At 39.3% G+C, this 18,927-nt stretch overlaps 2 protein-coding genes across 7 annotated transcripts; both read right to left on the bottom strand.

The window, feature by feature from the left end:
• Window positions 1-560: 560 nt before the first annotated feature.
• Window positions 561-9,420, bottom strand: LOC122824441 (pyruvate dehydrogenase E1 component subunit alpha, somatic form, mitochondrial-like). Of its 5 annotated transcripts, none has more exons than XM_044105138.1 (12): window positions 9,288-9,420; window positions 8,217-8,237; window positions 5,576-5,641; window positions 5,291-5,464; window positions 4,420-4,546; window positions 4,254-4,345; window positions 4,086-4,178; window positions 3,260-3,415; window positions 2,790-2,861; window positions 2,655-2,722; window positions 2,481-2,589; window positions 561-1,657 (listed from the first exon to the last, which is right to left on the bottom strand). In XM_044105138.1, exons 1-12 carry the CDS (start codon window positions 9,345-9,347, stop codon window positions 1,493-1,495), a joined length of 1,203 nt encoding a protein of 400 aa, XP_043961073.1. In that variant the 5' UTR covers window positions 9,348-9,420; the 3' UTR covers window positions 561-1,492. The 5 variants fall into 5 exon arrangements, with proteins under 5 accessions (XP_043961073.1, XP_043961075.1, XP_043961074.1 ...); XM_044105140.1 differs by having other exon boundaries at window positions 8,217-8,361; window positions 9,288-9,411; XM_044105139.1 differs by lacking the exon at window positions 8,217-8,237.
• Window positions 9,421-10,386: 966 nt separating this feature from the next.
• On the bottom strand, window positions 10,387-17,543 carry acot9.1 (acyl-CoA thioesterase 9, tandem duplicate 1). Of its 2 annotated transcripts, XM_044105101.1 has the most exons (16): window positions 17,387-17,543; window positions 16,776-16,870; window positions 15,904-15,930; window positions 15,550-15,595; window positions 14,632-14,802; window positions 14,525-14,562; window positions 14,362-14,445; window positions 14,182-14,285; window positions 13,576-13,649; window positions 12,905-12,972; window positions 12,700-12,811; window positions 12,520-12,610; window positions 12,172-12,257; window positions 12,012-12,099; window positions 10,819-10,969; window positions 10,387-10,710 (listed from the first exon to the last, which is right to left on the bottom strand). In XM_044105101.1, exons 1-16 carry the CDS (start codon window positions 17,398-17,400, stop codon window positions 10,655-10,657), a joined length of 1,305 nt encoding a protein of 434 aa, XP_043961036.1. In that variant the 5' UTR covers window positions 17,401-17,543; the 3' UTR covers window positions 10,387-10,654. The 2 variants fall into 2 exon arrangements, with proteins under 2 accessions (XP_043961036.1, XP_043961037.1); XM_044105102.1 differs by lacking the exon at window positions 15,904-15,930.
• Window positions 17,544-18,927: the final 1,384 nt, after the last annotated feature.

Raw genomic sequence — 18,927 nt, 5'->3', positions numbered from 1 at the left:
CCATGGCGATTTATTCTGTGAACCCAGCTGCTCCAGACCAACATCTGGATTAATCTCAGAGTTTCATCTGTTTAGTCAGCATTCACACCGATGAAAAACTGATGAGTTTTGTTTGTGATTTCATTTTCTTTTGTCTTTTCATTACACTTCACTAATTATGATTCTGAGTCACAGAAGTGAGCAGGTAACTATTTTGGTTTCATGTTTCTCCATCATTCTTATGTTTCTGAGCTGAAACTCAAACTGCAGCCTTCATCCCAGAATTTATTCTGCAAATGTCACTATAATGCAAAGTTTGCACTTTTACTAGACTTTTAATGCAACTTTGATTAAACTTTGTATTATTTACTGAATGACACTTCATGACTACAGTCAGACAATCATGAGTCAGCATTACTCTTCAATTTAAAAATCTGTTGGTTCTTTTCATTCCATCAAAAACTAGACGTTAATCAGTCTTACTGCGACACCTGCAGGTGGAGGACAGAACAACCAGACCTAAAACTATCATTAAGCTCAAAGCTAAATTTATTTGATCTACACAAAATCTGAAACAAAAACACTTTCATCATAATTTATTTCATAACTCTGTGGCTCAGTTACATTTCTCAAAACATCATAAATAAAACTTTCTGTACAAGTTCAGAAAATAAATATTCACAAAGAACCTCAGATAATTCAAACTACAAATTCTTACAGTTTGTCCATGAAAACAGATTTTAAATGTTTTTATAAACTGAATGCATAGAGAATGTAAAGCTTTAAACGTACAGAAACACACAGCGTCAGATATTATATCTGACGCTGTGTATCTAAGAGTAGAAACGTTTTAAATTAAATATATTCAGATTTTAACCTTACTATAGAGGAAACAGGACAAACTGTAAATAGAAAAAAAAAAAAAAAAAAAAGAGTCAATTTCAGAGGAAAAACTCAAATTTTGAGATTAATTTCAGAATTAAATCATAAATTTCTTAGTTTGAAACTGACATTTCTGAGATTAAATTCCAGAGAAAAACTAAAATTCTGTGGTTAATGTCAGAAATTTGCAAGAAAGAGATTAATCACAGATTCAGTTTTTTCTAAAAACTTCCTTCTTTTGTTGTACAATTACTCTAATACAGCGTCAGAAAAGTGAATATTCGACAGAAAACTAGTGTTCTGTTTTTGTAGTGTTCAGCTCCTTTAAACTGATTTTGCTTACTTTGACTAGACCTCGTGACTCAAGAATGATGCCTCTAAAATTCCTTCAGGTTTCATAACTTTTTAAAACTCCATCAGGATGTTGGATTCGGGTCGGTGGTACAGAAACAAAACCTTGTAGTTGTGCGTTTGTTTGCAGGACGGCGTGTTCAGATGAAAAGCTAACGTTTGTGTTTCTGCGCCGCTAGCAGCCTGGTCCGACTCTCAGCTCATTAAATTATTTAGGTTCCTATTAAAAACAGTTTCAGGTAAATAAATACTGGCAGGTTTGATTCACAGTCGGGACGTTTTAGCTGATGGATTTCAGTTTGGACCAGGGGTTCGTCCCGCGGACCTCCAGCGGCGGGTTGTTGGAGAAAATATGGTTGCAGAGTTCCTCCAGTGGTGGCTCGGGGTCAGAGGTCGCGAACTGAGCCGCCTCCTCCACCTCCTTACGGATCTGGATGTCGATTTCCTGAAACAGGAGAAGATTTCCATCAGATCCTGCAGGTTTTTCATATTTTCAGAGGATTTTTCCCCAGTAAAACTAGAAACGTGTTGCAGCATCTAAAGCAAAATAAAAACGTTCCCAGCCGTTGAGGTTTCTGGATTTCAAGAGGAACGAAACGAAGCCGGTTCCTGTTTTCTACTTACAGAAACGCAAAGTTACAAAAGAACTGAACCAGAAAAGAAGAAACTTTACCAGAACCAATCGACCGACTGACTTCACAAGATTAAAATAACCGACTAACTGATCAGCATCTAAATCCAGATGTTCAGGAGCCTCCAGATGTTTTAGCACAAAGGTAAGGAAGAAAGTCAGCAGCAATCACCGTAGAGACAGTCTGCCTTCGGACATAAAACACTACAAGTCCAGAACAACCATGTTCATGAAAGTAAAAATGGCTGCTGCCGTCTACGGATAACGTTGCTTAGCAACAGCAGCATCATGATCAGATCTTAATATGAGGGAAGTTTATTAATGAAACCTAGGGTTTTGGTGCTGCGACTCTCTTCTGGTGTCACAATGACGTAAAAGTCAGATTAGATACACATGAATGATTTTGCTCCACATAAAGTGGGACAAATCTGAATTTTATTTGATTGTGAAAAAAAAAAAATCTGAATAAGATACTTAAATTACAAATGTTTCTGGTATTACAAAGATTTCTCAAATAAGGATTTATCATAAGAGTTTTTTTATATATCAATACAACTTCTCATATTACAACTTTTCTGTTAATGAAACTTGTGCAGTGAAAAGGTCGTAACTGTGTTTCCATGGCAACCCTCCCTACCTTCAGCTCCTCCACGGACGCCATGTTGTTGCTGAGCAGTCGCTCCTTCAGCAGGGAGATCGGGTCGCTCTTACTGCGGACCTCCTGGATCTCCTCCCGGGTCCGGTAGCTGCACAGCGGCACATGGTGAACAAATCAAACGCACACGCAGACTCTCCTGGATCTGGGACTCACCTGACGCCCGGGTCGCTCATGCTGTGTCCATGGTAACGGTAGGTCTGCAGCTCCATGATGATTGGCCCCTGGAAAACAAACAGGAAGTGACTTCACCGCTCCGGACAGAAGAAGCAGAAGAAGAGTTTAACTCACCTTCCCGGCTCTGCAGTGATCTGCAGCGAACTTCGCCGCCTCTCTGACACACAGCACGTCCATCCCGTCCACCTGGAGAGAAAACGGCGTCACTAATGCAGCAGCATCCCACTCCGCGCCATCACAGCGAACCCGAGCGTTTCCAGGACGGACTGTGTGCAGCATCATACATGAGCAGCAGACAGCTGGACGCATGCTCACACCTGCAGCTGCCAGGACGGCGCCGCAGCGACCAGTCCTGATATAATCTGGGTCCGGAGGCGGCGGCCGCGGCGTACGGCCCGACGCCGGCGCTGCCGCCCGGGACCGCCATGCTAACGCAGCGCTAACACCATGCTAACACCATGTTAATGCAGGGTTAACACCATGCTAATGCAGCGCTAACTCCAGGCTAACACCATGTTAATGCAGGGTTAACACCATGCTAATGCAGCGCTAACTCCAGGCTAACGCCCCGGTCTGAGCCTCACTCTTAGTCCGGGGATGAAGTCGCCCCGCTTGTAGTAGTCGGTGCTGGCCGACGCCCGCTCCACCGACGTCCCCATGCCGTACTTGTTGTTCTCACAGATGAAAACGCACGGCAGCTTCCAGAGGGCGGCCATGTTGAAGGCCTCAAACAGCTGACCCTGATGACATCACACAAAACGTTAAATTAACACTCAGCTGCTAAAATAATCCAGTAACTGAACTCTGACATGTTTTTCACTGAGGATCTTTAAATGGATGTTCAAATCAAAATTAACATTTCTAAACTGAACAAAATTATGATGAGTATTAAGGACAGGCTAAGAAAAAAAATAATTATGAGAACAATTAGAAAGCGTAACAAAAAAAACAAAAAAAACTTTTTCTAGTTTTAAAACTATATATTTTTTTCAAATTAATACACTTCTGTATTATTAAAGTTGTTTTCTCATATGGCTTAAATATCTTACTACTGATTTTTCTGGTATTACAACGTTTTTCTTGAATTACGACAAAAGACAAGAAACATCATAACATTATAATTATTACCACTTTTTCTCCCATTACTCTGACATTTATCATATTTATAACTTTTCTTATATTTATATAGTTTTTCTTACATTACGGTTTAATTCTACCATCATGTATGGTTGTAAATATTTGTTCCTGTATGAATATTTCTGACCTCACATGAACCAGATCAAATCTGCGTTAAGTTCAGGTTTGTGCATCAAATTCTCGTTTTTCTTCTATAAACTTTTACAGTAAATTTAACAAAACCTTCACAACCTGAACTGGACTTTAGAAAACAGGAAGTTGTTTTTTCCTCACCTGGTTGGCGGCTCCGTCGCCGTACAACGTCACACAGATCTGGTTGTTTCCTTGGTACTGGCAGGCCAGAGCGATGCCGGCGCCCAGCGGCACCTGGACAGGTGACATCATCAGCTGATGACATCATCAGACAGGTGGAGGAGCCTCATGCTAACTTCCTGTAGCTACCTGAGCGCCCACGATCCCGTTGCCGCCGTAGAAGTGAGGCGCGTACATGTGCATGGAACCGCCCTTCCCTTTGGCCACGCCCCCTTTGCGACCTGAGCGGAGCAGACGGAACACGGCGTCAGTCACCAGAACCAGGCAGACCCGGTCGGCGCCTCGCCCGCCTCACCTGTGAGCTCGGCCAGGATCTCTCTGACGGAGACGCCGCGGGTGTAGGTGTAGCCGTGGGCTCGGTAGGCCGTGATCAGGTGATCTGACAGGTTGATGGCGGCTTCGATTCCGGCAGCACACGCTTCCTGTGAGCAGAGACGACGTTACTCCAACAACCAGAACCACTCTGAGCTTCAAAACATCCCCTCACATCATGGACTTTGAGTAGGCCACTGCTAAACCTAGTCATGCAACAGGAAACGTGTAAATTTTTAAACAAAACCTGAATTATTCACTAGTTTTAAGCTTGTGGCCCATTGTTGTCATGGCAACGGTCATTACAGTTAAGGACACCTACCAAGATGGCCGTCAGCTACAAAGTTTCTGGACCTGTGATGTCACATGAGAACTACGTTTAGGTTAGAAAATGTTTTTCAACGCCTCTCAGAGCCTTAAAGGTTTTTCCTGATGTCAGACCAGATTATTTCATTCACACCAGTTCTGTTTAATCCAGTTTAATCCAACTCCAGTTTGTTGGTCTACAAAGTTCAGTTCGTTTGGTGACGAATGAATCCTAATCAAACTCTGTTCGTCTACAGACCTCGCTCTGGGTTCGGTTGAAGTGAACTCTGGATCAGTTCAAATGTATGTGAACGCCAGGAAGTGGACTACAGCGCAGGGCATTCTGGGTAAATACAACCGAAACAAACTAGCCTAGCGCTGGCAGGAGAAATGGCTCATGGTTAGATGAAAAAATGTCGCTAAAATCTGACGACACTCCATTTTTGTTTCCATTTAGTGAAGAAGGAAGTTGTGCTCAGTGTCATTTCCTTCAGTGGATTTTGGTGCAGCGCCCCCACAGGTGAGGAGTGGAACAGAGTCTGATGTACCTGTCCGTCGTAGAGGTGGCAGAAACCCCGGATGATCTTCTGCTTGTAGAGCTGGTCGGCTTTCAGCTCCATGCGCCGCACCATCTGCATGGTGCGGTAATACTGCAGGCCCTGCTCCCGCGTTAGCTCCGCCTTCACAGGAGGCCCCGCCTCCAGCCGGTGCACGTCGCATTTCTACAGCAGAGAGACGTTTTCACAACACAATCTGTCCCAGAAACATTTCCTCCTTTAATTTAGTAAATTACAGAAGAGACCCATGTCAGAGGGGGATTGGCTCCTTCTCACCTTGATGTCAAAGGTCGCCTGAGGAGTGAAGTCAGATAAGGAGCGGGAGGCAACGACTCTGGCGCCCTGAAACAGATCAGCGCTCGATTAGCTCATGGGATGAAAGCAGGATTACAAACAGATCGACCGCACTGAGCAGCACCAGGCTGCCTTCCTCTTCACAGTGGGGGGTACTGGGATACGACAGACTGGGAGGGGCGGGTCCAGGTTTGGGTTTGGCTGCAGCTACACACCGATTACCCTGAAGGCAGCAACAGGGCAGGAGAACCAACAAATCCTCAGCCTTCAGTTTCTGTCCAGTTTGTTAGAAATAAACTTCTGAGAAGAAAATTTATGGATTATTTATTCAAGTAAACTTTTAGAAAAAGTGAACATTTAGGCACAGATTTGTTTATAGAGCCAGATATCATCAGTGGTGAAGTTCCACCAGGACGTCGGCTCGGACCATTTGTTTTCTCCAGTTTCCTAAAAATATTAAATAAAACTAATAATGATTGATAAAAAGGCCTGAATGGTTTAAAATATCTTTACTATTTTTACCTCACATCTAAAATAATTAAACCTTAAACTCTTTACTGATTCTTTTTCCTCAACACAGCGACTGTTGTGACATTAATGTGGTCTCTAGCGCCCCCAGCAGGTACTGATTGGTTTTAATCGACTTTCCCCTTCATTCTTCTCATCTGAAGGTTTTATTTATGATATTTGCTCTAAAAGAAATGAACCAGATCGATTCCAGCAGATATCTGGATCAATTTTAAAACCTAAGATGTCATTTGATTCCATTTAAATTAATTTGCAGTTTTCATAGAATTAATCACTTCATTTCAAAACAAATAAGCAGCCATTTTGTTTCACAGTTAAATTTCTGATAAAATAAAACCCGTTTAAAGTATTTAGTGATTTCAGACCAGCAGGGTTTTGTTTTTTTTCCCCTCCAGGGGTCTTTTTGTGGCTCTAGTGTCCCTTATTCAACAGCAGGCTGACAGGAAAGGGGGAAGGAGAGGGGAGAAGACATGCGGCAAATGTCGTCGGTTCCGGGAATCGAACCTGCGACAGCCGCGTTGAGGACTGAAGGCCTCCAAACGTGGGGCGCGCTAACCTCTACGCCACCGGAGCACGCCCCAACCAGCAGAGTTAATAATAATAATGAATGTTTCCAGTCATGCAGAAACTCTTCTTAATTTCCCCGGCCCAGTTAGTGAGCAGCCAGACAGAACAGGAGCTGCAGGAGGTTCTTACGGGTCGGTCCGGCTGCTCACTAACTGGGCGGCGCTGCCTGCTGCTGCTGGTAGTACTGGTGGTGGTTTGGGTGGGAGCCGCCGGACCTGTGGGGGAACGGGCGCCGCCGCTGGAGGAGACGTCAGATTGACGTATTCTGACAGGCCAATCAGCAGCTGGGGAACAAAGGAGCCAACCAATCAGAGCTCAGCACAGCCAGGGGGCGCTAGAGGCTACAGGTGAGGAAACTAGAGGCTAAAACTGAGAAACAGAATCTAGACTGCTGCTGGGAACACAAACAACAACTTAATTTAAAATCCAGAAATTTAATCTCTAATCTCCACTAATCTCAACAATGAAAAATATAAACATCATTTCACAAAATACTGCAATAATTATCTCCTTTTCTCTGATCCATCACTCTAACCTGCAGCATTCTGGGTAATTTTATTTGTGTCTAGCATATTCTTCTGCCCGCTTGGCTAAATATCCAATGTAAATATTTAAATGACAATATGTGGTGCAGCTTTATGTGATCATATAATGAAGGGTTTATTTGATATTTTAGGCTGTTTGTCATTAAAACAATGATGGCTGACGGGTTAAAACAAATGCTGCAAATACAAAAACAGCAAATATAAAACGCTGCAACTTCGGTCCATCAGAGCAGAAGTCCTCCAGACCAGTAGAGGGCGTCGATCATCTGGGACTAAACTCTCAGTAAAGACTTAATGTCTTTTACAATTTTATAGAACAGCAGGATATTTAAGTAGACAATTCTACTCTAAACTCCCCCTAGTGGCCTGGAGGACTTTTATGTTGTGGAGCGAGTTAGTGGAGTTTTATGTTTGTTTTTGTGAGGTTTTTTTTATTAGCTCAGTTTGTTGCATTTTTCTTATTGATTGTAGGTTTTAGCTTTAATTTTTTTAAATCAGAGACTTCAAAATCTTAAAAAACAGTATAAGAAAAGCTTTTCTAAACTCTAGTAACAGACATGATAGAATAAAAATATTAACCTTTATAAGATGCCAGTTTAGATTCATATAGAGCAATTATTTCAAGTAAAAATTATTGGAAACATTTTTACGATTACTTCTGTGAAATAATTTTTACATTATAGTAATTTCAACCTTCTTTGGAAACTAACTGGTTGTTGTTGAATAAATTACATCAGTAATTATTAAGTAGTTAGCACAAAAACAAGTTATGAGAACTATTTTTAGATTTATTTATTTTATAACTGAATGACTAAAGTCAGTTTCAGTCACTCAGAGAGCCGTTGAGTTAAATCCTGGAAACTAAATGTAAACACAGCGAACAGGAAGGCAGATCTAGCAATTAGAGGAATAAAAACAGTGGAGATAAACCTGGTCACTGCAGAGGGGAGGAAGTGTGGGACCAAACGTCAGCAGCTGCTTACCTCCGACACGGTTTGCTCTCCCTACGGTTCAGGTGCAGGAGTGGGGGAGGAAGGGGAGGAAGAGGAGGGAGAGAAGCAACAAATGAATGGGGGGTTGTTGAGTTTGTGAAGACTGAAGGCGGCAGAGCAGGAGGAGGAGAGAAAACTGGGGAAAAAAGCAACAACAAGGTTCCTACAGTCAGACTCTGTTTGTTTGTGTCTTAAGGTTCAAAGGTCAAAATTAGCATCAGAATTAAACCCGACTGATGTTTGGGTTCATTTCTAGAGTCTATAGGAACCTGCTGTCCCTGAACGCCCCATAAGATTAACCTTTACGTGCTGCGTTCAGGTTCATTACTGATAGAGATGCACTGATTTCTTCGTAACTTCCAAATACTCAGCTTCATAAACAGGGTTCAGAAGGTCAAATGTATCCATTTGGATGAATATTAAACATGTCACTAGTGAATCAGACATATTTAAGTTTCTAAACTTAAAACTTAAAACACAAGAGTCCTGTTTAATAAATGATCTCATCTGGAAAAGTTCACAATAATGAAGCAGCTCAGGATGAAACACGTTAGCTAATTTTTATAAAGAAACTTTATTATTCAGTTCAGCATTCAGCGCTACATCCGAGTCAAAACATAATTTAATCAAGTAATTGAATGTTTCCAATCATAAACTGAAGTTCCATTCAACATTTAAGTAGATTTCCTTTGTTAAAAGAAGATTATATGATTCAGAGATGAAAATTGCTTCAACCTTCTAAAACTTTAGCTGCATTTTGAGTAACAAGCGCGTCACCGATGGTTATATCAGAGCATCTTTATCAGGACAAGCTGCTTAGAGGAAGGTAAATCACCACAAACACAGGAAAGTATTCACATAACAGACATAAAACAACTAAAAACCATACCAAAAAACCCACCAAGTTACCCTGACATAAAACACGTGTTCAGAAAGCAATATCCGAGCAGAAATAGCATCACATAACCACAGGAAAACATTAGCTACTTCTAACAAGGTCAGCTACCGGTTAGCATGAACCGGTTCCGTCCGGATCCTGCGAACTAGAGTCGAACCACTCACCGCACTCCTCCCTGTGATCCGGCACAGGGCGTTAGAAATGATCGCTAACATGGTTTTCATCCTAGTGAAGGACGAGGTGACTGCAGAGAGGATTAACTGCTGCTGCTAGCGGCTAAAGTCCGCGTTCTTAACGTCCGACTGGAAACATGAGCCTTTAAATAACGGTTCCGATCTAAATAAAGCGGGAAGACAATTTATGTTTTTTACATCCACGACTTAAATCTACACATAAATGTAGAATGGACCAGAACGAGCTTTGGTTGTGTTTTTCTTGAGTTCCAAAAAATGGCAGCTCCATACGACTGATTTATTTGGGCCACTGTAAACACAATAAAGGAATACATTTCTTAGAAACGTTCAGAGAAAAAAAATGCAACTTTTTGAGCTCAAAAGTTGTATATTTGAGAAAGAAAAAATAAATTTCTTTCATTAATTTTAGAAAATTTCTAGAAAAAAAAGACATGGACATTTTCTGAGCTTGAAAAGTCAAAAATGTTCGACTTTTGAAAGTTAGAAAATTTCCAAAAGTCGAAAATTGTTGACTTTATGAGCTCATAAAATGTTTTTTAGAACGTTTGTGAAATAAATCTAAAAAATGTTAAGTTTTTTCTATTAAATTTAAAATTTTTGTGGGTCAAAAATTTTCATCTTTTTCATGGAAAACTTCTGAGGTTAATCACAAAAATGTCTGACTTTTCTTTAAACGGAAATTTACTGCTTTTATTTTTTCTATCTACAATGACCCTACTACTTGATCTTAACTTTAAGCCACATTTGTCAATAGGGGCAGTGTTTTGTTTTTTAATGGGGACACAAGACATAAAAACAAAAAATTGCAAAATTTTATAATTTACCATAATAAGGAAGCAAAAGAGCTGCAGATCCCTGATCTTGCTGATGAAAACGTACAAAACAACCTGCCTGCAGAAAATTAATAAACTACCAATAAAAAGTAAAAATATTTAAAGGAAAAATTAATGGAAAATAAAACAAAATGATAGCTTAATTTTTATTTTTCAGAAACGTCCCAATAATGTGGTTTTAAAAATCTAAAGGAAAGAAACAGTGGAGATAAAATTAAAAACAGGAACGACTGTAATTGAGCTAAATATAAATTTATTCTTTGCATTAAATCTTGTGCCAACACATGCAGAAACAAAGCAAAGCGATTTGTACGTAAACGTGTCAGTTTAGCATAATAAATGTAACAGCATGTAGACGATTCATGATAGTTATGTGAGACAATAAAAGAATACTAACAAAAAGCGTAAACGTTTGTAAAACTTTGGCGTGAAGTATTTTAATTTCATTTGTTGTTTGATATGAAAGCTTCCTGTGGTTTGTTGCAGCGGCTCGGTTCTGACCCATCAGGACTCCAGGGTTTGGTTAAAGTGTCGTTTCCCGTCCAGGTAGAGCATCGACTCTGGAAAACAAACAAACTCCAGTCAGATCCGCGGCGAAGCGGCCGGTAGAACCAGAACCAGAACCAGAACCAGAACCAGAACCAGAACCAGAACCAGAACCGGCTCACCTCCGTACGTCTGGGGAACGACGCTGGGAACGTCGCGGTCCGAAGCGAAGGTGTAGTGGAAGATGTTGGTGGTGCTGTGCTGCCGGGTCAGCGGGTCAAACACCTCACTGTGAACTCTGACCTGGATGTACTTCCCCTGGGTGTAACAGACCTGAAACACAGGAACAAAAACAAAATAATTACAACTCATTTATAAAGATTTCCTGATTGATTTAGTGACTTTTTTCAATAAAATCACCGATTTAAGTGTTGCTACTTTGGAAATATTTCCAATATTTTTCCCTCCAATCTATTCCAAAATCTTTAAATAGAAGAAAAATAATGGAAAAACATTTTTTACACACATTTTTATTCTTTGAAGAACTTAAATAGCTCAATTTCTGTTGCTAATCATGTCAGTCACAAACTTTAACTTCACATCAATCCAGGCTGAGGCAGATATGAAGCAGAAGTTGGAAACACTGCCACCTGCAGGAGGGAGTTAGCAACACAAACCCAACAGGTTTTACCATTTTTGTGGAAAATTTGCAATAAACGTAAAATTATACTTCACCATGATGGCATGTAAGGTGCTTCAATCCCAGACAAGCCCCCAAGTTTTATAACTCAAATCAACGGCCACAACGACAAAGATAAACATGAGTTTATAAAACATAAAGTAGGTTTTTATGTTGCTTTTGGTGAAAGACAGTTGGAGGTTCTGCACTGCAAAATCTTAAAGCAGTTTTATCTTGTTTCTACTGCTGAAAACTTACAACAACATTTCATCAAGATGCAGGAGATTTTCTTTAGGTCAAAAGTTTCTTAATATAGTTGAAAAAGTTTTAGTTCCACTGGTGGATTATGGGAAAATGTTTTGCTATAAATTAAATAATCTGCCAGTTGAACTAATAACTTAACTAAGGAATTATTGACTTAAAACAAGCTTCTACATCTTGATCACTTGTAACTTAGTTTTATCTTATTTCAAGTGAACAAAGATATTTATGTCAGAAACTAAACAAAAGATATATTTGGTAATATTTTGTGTTTTTACAATGTTGACCTGAAAATGCGAAATTCTTATTTTTATGCTTTTCTTGTTGTTAATATTAATGGATCTCATTTAAACTCGTTGTGTTTTTAACAGGTAGAAACCCAGGATTCCATCTGGATCCTCAGCTGTAAAAACTCTTTGGCGTCGTGTGTCTGACCTGCGATGAGAGCATCAGCAACGATCCGATCTCGACGGGTTTCTGGAACAGAATATCATCCACGGCCACCAGTCTGGGCCGACATCCTCTGCAGCACAGAGAGCACAGCGTCAGGTCTGAACCGGCTCTTCCTCTGCTCTGATTTTAGTGGATCTCTCACCCGAAGGCGCAGGCGTTGGCCCAGCCCAACTCGTAGGCTTTCCTCATGAGAAAACCTCCGAAGATCCTGTTGAAGATGTTCCTCTGCTGCTCGGAACCCAAACACAAACAGCTGGAGGTTAGAGACCTCAAGCTAATCCAGACTGAACGCTTTATGCTTCAACTCTGGATTATTTCTGTTCTCTCTATCAAAGGGTGTACAAAGTGGGGAGCGGGGGCCATTTGTGGCCCCTCAACTGATTTTTTGAGATCTACTGACATAATTCAAATTAAAAAATATATTTAAAAAAAATAAACCTCTCAAAATGGACACTTTTTTCCCACCCATTGTGCATGTGTTGTGTCTCACCTGAGGGTGGCAGATCTCCAGGCCTTTCAGTTTAGCGTCTTCCATCCAGACGGAGTTGGGAGGCAAAACTCTGCTGCGGAAACTGACTGTGCTGAAACCGGACAAAAAGCAGCATGAAGAGCAAATAAAATAAACACAAAACGTCCAAAATAAAGTCAGGAGAAAAACTTCTGGTCGTACTTTGCATCAAGGGTGTTGAGGAACAAATCGTGGATGATTTTCTGCTCTTCGTTTGTGGGAGCGACTTTCAGCAGCGACGCAGTGCTCAGCTCAACGCGACGGGATTTATTAGCTGGTCAGAAGAAGAAGAAGAAGAAGAAGAAGAAGAAGAGAGCGGGATGAGAGTTTGTCCAGCAGGTCAGGAGTTCATCTGAAGGATTCACACCTTCTCCTTCCTGCAGGAGTTTCTCTTCCTCTGGACCTTCAGGCGCCAGCGGATTCACAAACGCTGCTCTGGAAACAGGAAACAGAAGAACCAATCAGCTGGGTTAGAGGAAGATTTATACTTTTGTTTTAAGACGCAGAAAATTTTGTTTACTGGAAAAAAAAACTCTGAAATTTTAAGATTATTTTCAGAAACATTGTAAGAGAAAAAAAATGGATTTTTATTGGTTTGAAAATTTGGAAGAAGTCACAGAACGCAATGAAAATGTCTGAGTGTGACTCAAACATTTCCTGATGTAAAAAACATTGTACAAGATAAATAGACTTGCCACAACAAAACTTTAAATCTTTTGATTAATGTTTAATTTTAATTTGAGATATTTAGGAGTTTATATGACGCCATGATGATCTGCATTATCCACCAGGAATCGACGTCATTCTGATACGTCTGTTTGTTTATTGAACCAGAGGAATTGAGTTCAATGGGAGAAATCCCAGATGGAGGAGAGAAGTGAGATGAGAATCAAATTATATAAGAAAGAAAAGGCCAAGCGAAGTAATGATGCTAATTATGCTATAAGTTGTAAGAATTTGACTCTTTATTTTATTTTTAACAGTTTTTAAAGGTTTAATGTGTTTATTGGAAGGAGAGAGCAGCTGTTGGGTCGGTACCTCTTGTTGCCCGGATCTCGGGCCACCATGACAAATGTAGCGTCCAGAACCGGGGCGTACGCTCCGTCCCGGTACTGCAGGAGGAGAAACAAAACAACCATAAAACCTTCATTTCTCTCCTTCTGGTTTCTCCCAGACCCTGTTAGAACCTCCACAGATAAAAAAGGAGAAAATTTCCACCAAAAACTCAGTTGGATAAGTCAAGATTTACAAAAGAAAAAAAATCTGTAATTATGACACGGATCTCAGAACTTTTCTACAAGAACATTTCTGAGTTGAAAAAGTTGCAAATATTCTAAAAAGAAAAATCTAAAAATTTGCGATTAATCTTGGACACATTCTAGAAAGAAACTTTGGAAAATGTTCAACTTTTCCACAATTTTCCTGAAAAATTTTTAAGATTAATCTCAATATTTCAGATTCTTTCTTTGACTTTTCACTTTTTTTCTAGACATTTTCTGAGGTTTTTTGGTGCAAACTTACTCCTTCCTTCCTCTATCATGACTCTAATATGCCGCTGTAGGACAGATCCCAGAAAAGCAGTCAAAGTTTAAAGAAGAAGCCCAGAGAACCGGATCAGAACCAGACCAGAACCGGGTCGTTGACCTGTGACATGTGCATCTTGGCCTCGATGGACGACCTCCCGACCCAGGTCACCTGACCCGTGAACTTGATGTCGCAGTCGGGGTAGATGACGTGGTGCCTCATGTCTGCAACATGAAAACCAAACGTCAGAACCGACCCGACAGAACCTGCAGCGACTCGGGCGGTACCGCCGACTCGTACCGATCTTATCCACCAGCGCCGTGACGATGGAGAGCGGCGAACGCTTCAGGGCCGGGTTGTAGGTGTGAGAGTAAGAAATGAGGACTGAGGAGGAGGAGGAAACGTTTCATCGTCTCTGACTAAAAGAAAAATATTTAATATTTTTATTATTGTTTATTTTTACCTGCCAGGCTGTCCAGGTCCTCCAGGATCCTCCCAAACCTGATCAGAGACACAGAGGTCAGAGGTCAGAGGAGGAACAGCAGGAAGTGGGGGCTGGCGCTGCGTTACCTGACGGTGTTGTGGAAGGTCAGGTATTTCTCCCGCAGCGCCGGCTCCGACCCCAGAGGAAGGTGAACCTCCAGGAAGCTGTCCTTCATCCGCCTGGCGGGCAGCTGGCTCTGAGACCTGGCCAACATGGACGACAGCGACACGCGCTCCGCCATGGCCTGCTGGTGGTCGCTATGACGACAGAGGAGCAACATTTCATTCTTTAGTTTAAGGAATCCAAATGAAAAGACAAACTGAGACCTTCGTTTACTGAAACTACATGCTTTTATTGTGGTAAGCTACTTGTTAAGGTAACCATGGCAACGAAAAAAAAGGATGAAAAGCAGCTAAATTGTAGCTTCAGCCAATAAAGAAAGAAGATCATTAACAGTAATTAAAGTTTGAGTAACTTGAAATGTTTATGTTTATCTGTGATTATTGTTTTAATAAAAATAATTTAACTAATTTGACAAATGATGAAAATTATTCTAATTATTGTTATTTCTTCTTCTTTAGCTCTTATGTTGTTGGGTTATTTATATAAAGTACATAATATTTAATTACATTTAAAATATTAAATAAAGAGATAAATAACATTTACATATTAAACTATGATTTAAATTAAATTTTTTTATCAAAATTAAACATGAATGTTTATAAAAAATAAGATTCCAGGCAAATTTATCAGTACACAGTAAAGTAAAAACATTGAAATTATGTAAATAAAATATAATTTAAAACTCTTTCTACATCTTCAGTATCGTTTCCTGTCTAATAAAAAATAATATGATAAATTTTCCATAAAAGCATCAAACAGCAACACATAACTTTTAGTTCTTAAAGTGTTTTTGGGAAAAATAAATCAAAATTAGCTCAAAGAAAACCAGATTTCAGAGTCGACCAGTTAAACTGAATCTTTAAAATAATTCAATTATTTACCTCCAGTTTGTTGAAGCTCCAACTATTTCCCTCAGCCTGTTCCGCACTGAAACAAGAGAAAACAGTCAGATTTATGTTTCCCAGAGCGATGATGAAGAGGAGTGAAGGACGCAGAAGATTCTCCACTAAACCAGCCAGACAGTAAAACACTAAAAACTACAGACAGGAAGGAGAAAAACAGGTTCAAACGCTGCAAAAACAGGGATTAAAAGAGACGCTGTGGTTAAAAAGCAGCCCTGAAATCAGACGAGTTTCAGAAAAACGGAGATAAAAAATCAAGCAGGAGGAATTAAGAGTAAAATGAAAATGACCTGAATTAAACTCAGGAGGTTCAGACAGTTGGTTTAAATTTACCATTTGAAACGTGTAAAAGTGGATTTCCTGCAGAAAACAAAACAAGATAAAAACTCATTAAACATCTAGAGAGCAGAAACTAAAATCAACTAAAATTCAGTTTTACTTCATCTGAGGAGGATGGAGGGAAATGTTTTAGAGAATATGTTTGATCTGAAGAACAAAACTAGAAACATAAAAACAATAATTCAATATTTACTCATTATTTAACTATGTTATTAAATATATAATTGAAAATAAAATAATGGTGTTCACTATATTGTTATAACCATTAATAATATTTAATACATCAAATAAATCATTAATTAATTTATATTCAGGCTGTAACATTAAATTCAGTAGGCGGGGCTTATTCTTCTAAAGAGGAGCTGATTGGTCAATGTTGAGTCTGAGTGAAGCTTAACCAATCAGATGATAGAATCCATTTAAGATAAATAAATTATGAAGAAAAGCAAATATGGAATCTTTTATTTAAATACAGAAATGGGAAAATTTCTCATAAAATATAATTTAACCAAATTATTTCAACATTTATTTTATTAGTCACTTAATTATATCATGCATTTAAAAATGTATATAGATTTTCACTATTTACTTCATATAAATAGAAGTGCAGTTTTATTGAAATAGTCACTCATAATTATTTTGAAATTATTTTATTTATGTTAAACTTTGATAGTTTGCCATCAATGATGGTCAACAAATGTAAATTGAAACTCAAAATGAACAATTTTATAAATTGAAAATCAACTCTGAAGCATAAAAACAGCAGAGCAGCGATAACTTTTACTGTTTATAGTTTACAAAGCAACAATTTCACCAATTCTTTGGAAAATCTGATCTTTAAGAAGGATCTGAGTTTGCAGTCTCACCCTCGGCCATGTCTGGAGCCTGGCCTTGTCTGGACGCTGCAGCCGAGCAGAGCGACCTGCAGGTCAGGGAGGCAGCAGACCTCAGAGACAGCAACCTGGAGAAACAGGAGAAATACAAAAATAAACTGTAACTCACAGACACAGGCTGTTCTGGGTAGATTTATCCCTCTTAAATCATTTTATTACCATTTCAAAATTACATTTTGTATTTAATGGAGTTAAATTTGTTACACTGAAGTTTAAAAAAGTAATCCTCCGCAGATACCCGCAGGGAGTGAATAGAAAAATGTGACTAAAGAAGTTATTTTACGGGTTGAAAGTTTCTGGAAGCAGAATAAATTGTCTGTATTGTGGTTTGTTTGAACTGCTGGTCTCGGTTCTGGTGTCGGTATGAAGAGACCGAGACACACCCTCTATATGAACACCTCCGCCCAGATTTCACTGACTTCTTCTTTACAGAAATATGTCATCATTAAACCCAGAAATTAGATAAATAATCTCCGCTACATCCAGTTTATTACGCTGTAATCAGTCAGAGAGTCAGTCAGCCCTGTGAAGTAGTTAGAAATCCGCAGCGGAAGCGTTAAAACCAGTTTTAAATCGTCACCAACCTCGGTGAGAGCATGATGGAGTCTGAGCTCACAGCGGAACCGCTTCCTGGGTCCGGACTAAGCGACGAAGAGAGCAGAACCAGGACAGAAATTACAGACTTTCTCCGAAGGACGCTGAGCCGCGATGCCGACACTCGACAAAAAAAAACATCTGCTTCCAGGTTCATACGTCATCACGTTCGCCTTAAACTGACGCATTACGCGCCGCTGTTTGTATGCCCTGAGTACAGTCTGCCAGGTACCTCTAGAAAGGTCACGAAAAATTATGATAATATAAAATATGCTTCTTCGTGTAATTTCATTACAATAATCAAGAAACTATTTTAAATAACTGTTACTGTGGCAACAGTAGCTAAAACACTGATGGACATTGTCTTCATCTCATCCATGAAGCTGCTGCTGAGCTGCAGAGCTCCTCCAGTGACACACTGCTGTGTCCTAAATGCACATGACAATGTGCATTCGATTAAGATCAATTCTGATTCTGTTAGAGTCTAGAATCATCACTGCTCCCAACAAAATCAATGTGTTTACATCCCTGCTGCACTTGCAGAGGTTTTATTGTTTCAACTAATATTCCTGCTGCTGTTTAAACAATTACATATTTATTTGAATCTAAAGAGAAAATGCTATTTTTAACTTGCCCTGACTACACAGTTTGTTGTTTTATATAACAATATGCATATTCCATTTACCTTTAACTTGATGCTGCACTTGAATTTCCCGCTGTGGGATAATAATGGATATTTATATTTCTAAAGGAACATAGTCATAAATAACATAGGAAACTCAATGTGAACTAGACAAGTTTCTGAACTTTAAATGCAACATTGATTTCAGCATCAATTATATTCAATAAATTAGAATATGTGTCCCTATGAAGCTCATTTGTTGGATTAAAAGGACCTTTTGAAAATAATAACCTTTAAGCAGGTGTGAAAAGTAAGTATTAAAAGTATGAAGCAAACTTTTCATACTTTTAGTATGTTAGTCATTTTATAATATTCTGACTCTGTACTGGGATCTTTTCCTATTTGGGAGAAAATATCAAAAAAGGCCTTTAGAAAGGATCCAGTTCAGATCTATCTTAATCAGCTCATATTGATTTGACCACCAGTTGTTTTCGTGTCTTTAAAGAGTTTCAACTGATTCAAAAGTGATTCAAAACGATTTAGAGTAACAACCAGTGAAAGATACTATCAGCAGAGTTACAGAAAACACCAACATCTGGTTACACATTAACTTCTAACCATCTATTGTATCCATGAATTATCAAAACCCTTCCTGTGTGACCTGGGTGTTTAGTTACAGTCCAACCCTCATGGTTTCCCTTATGGGAGGGATTCAAAATTCCTCTTCTTACCTCTGTGGCCAGCAACAGCTCCTGTCACTCCAGAGAGCCACTTAATTACAATTTAATAACATTTGGAGACACTAAAAACATCGATTTCAAGCAATGTATTCATTTTTGTAGTGAGTAAATTTGAATAATTTTATGTAGATACTATTTAAACTTATTTTTAATGTTTTAATTGAAAAAT

This window comes from Gambusia affinis, linkage group LG21, assembly GCF_019740435.1.
Source record: "Gambusia affinis linkage group LG21, SWU_Gaff_1.0, whole genome shotgun sequence".
NCBI lineage: Eukaryota > Metazoa > Chordata > Actinopteri > Cyprinodontiformes > Poeciliidae > Gambusia > Gambusia affinis.
The sequence above is the reverse complement of the archived record's forward strand: the minus strand, read 5'-3'. Positions and strand labels throughout refer to the sequence as shown.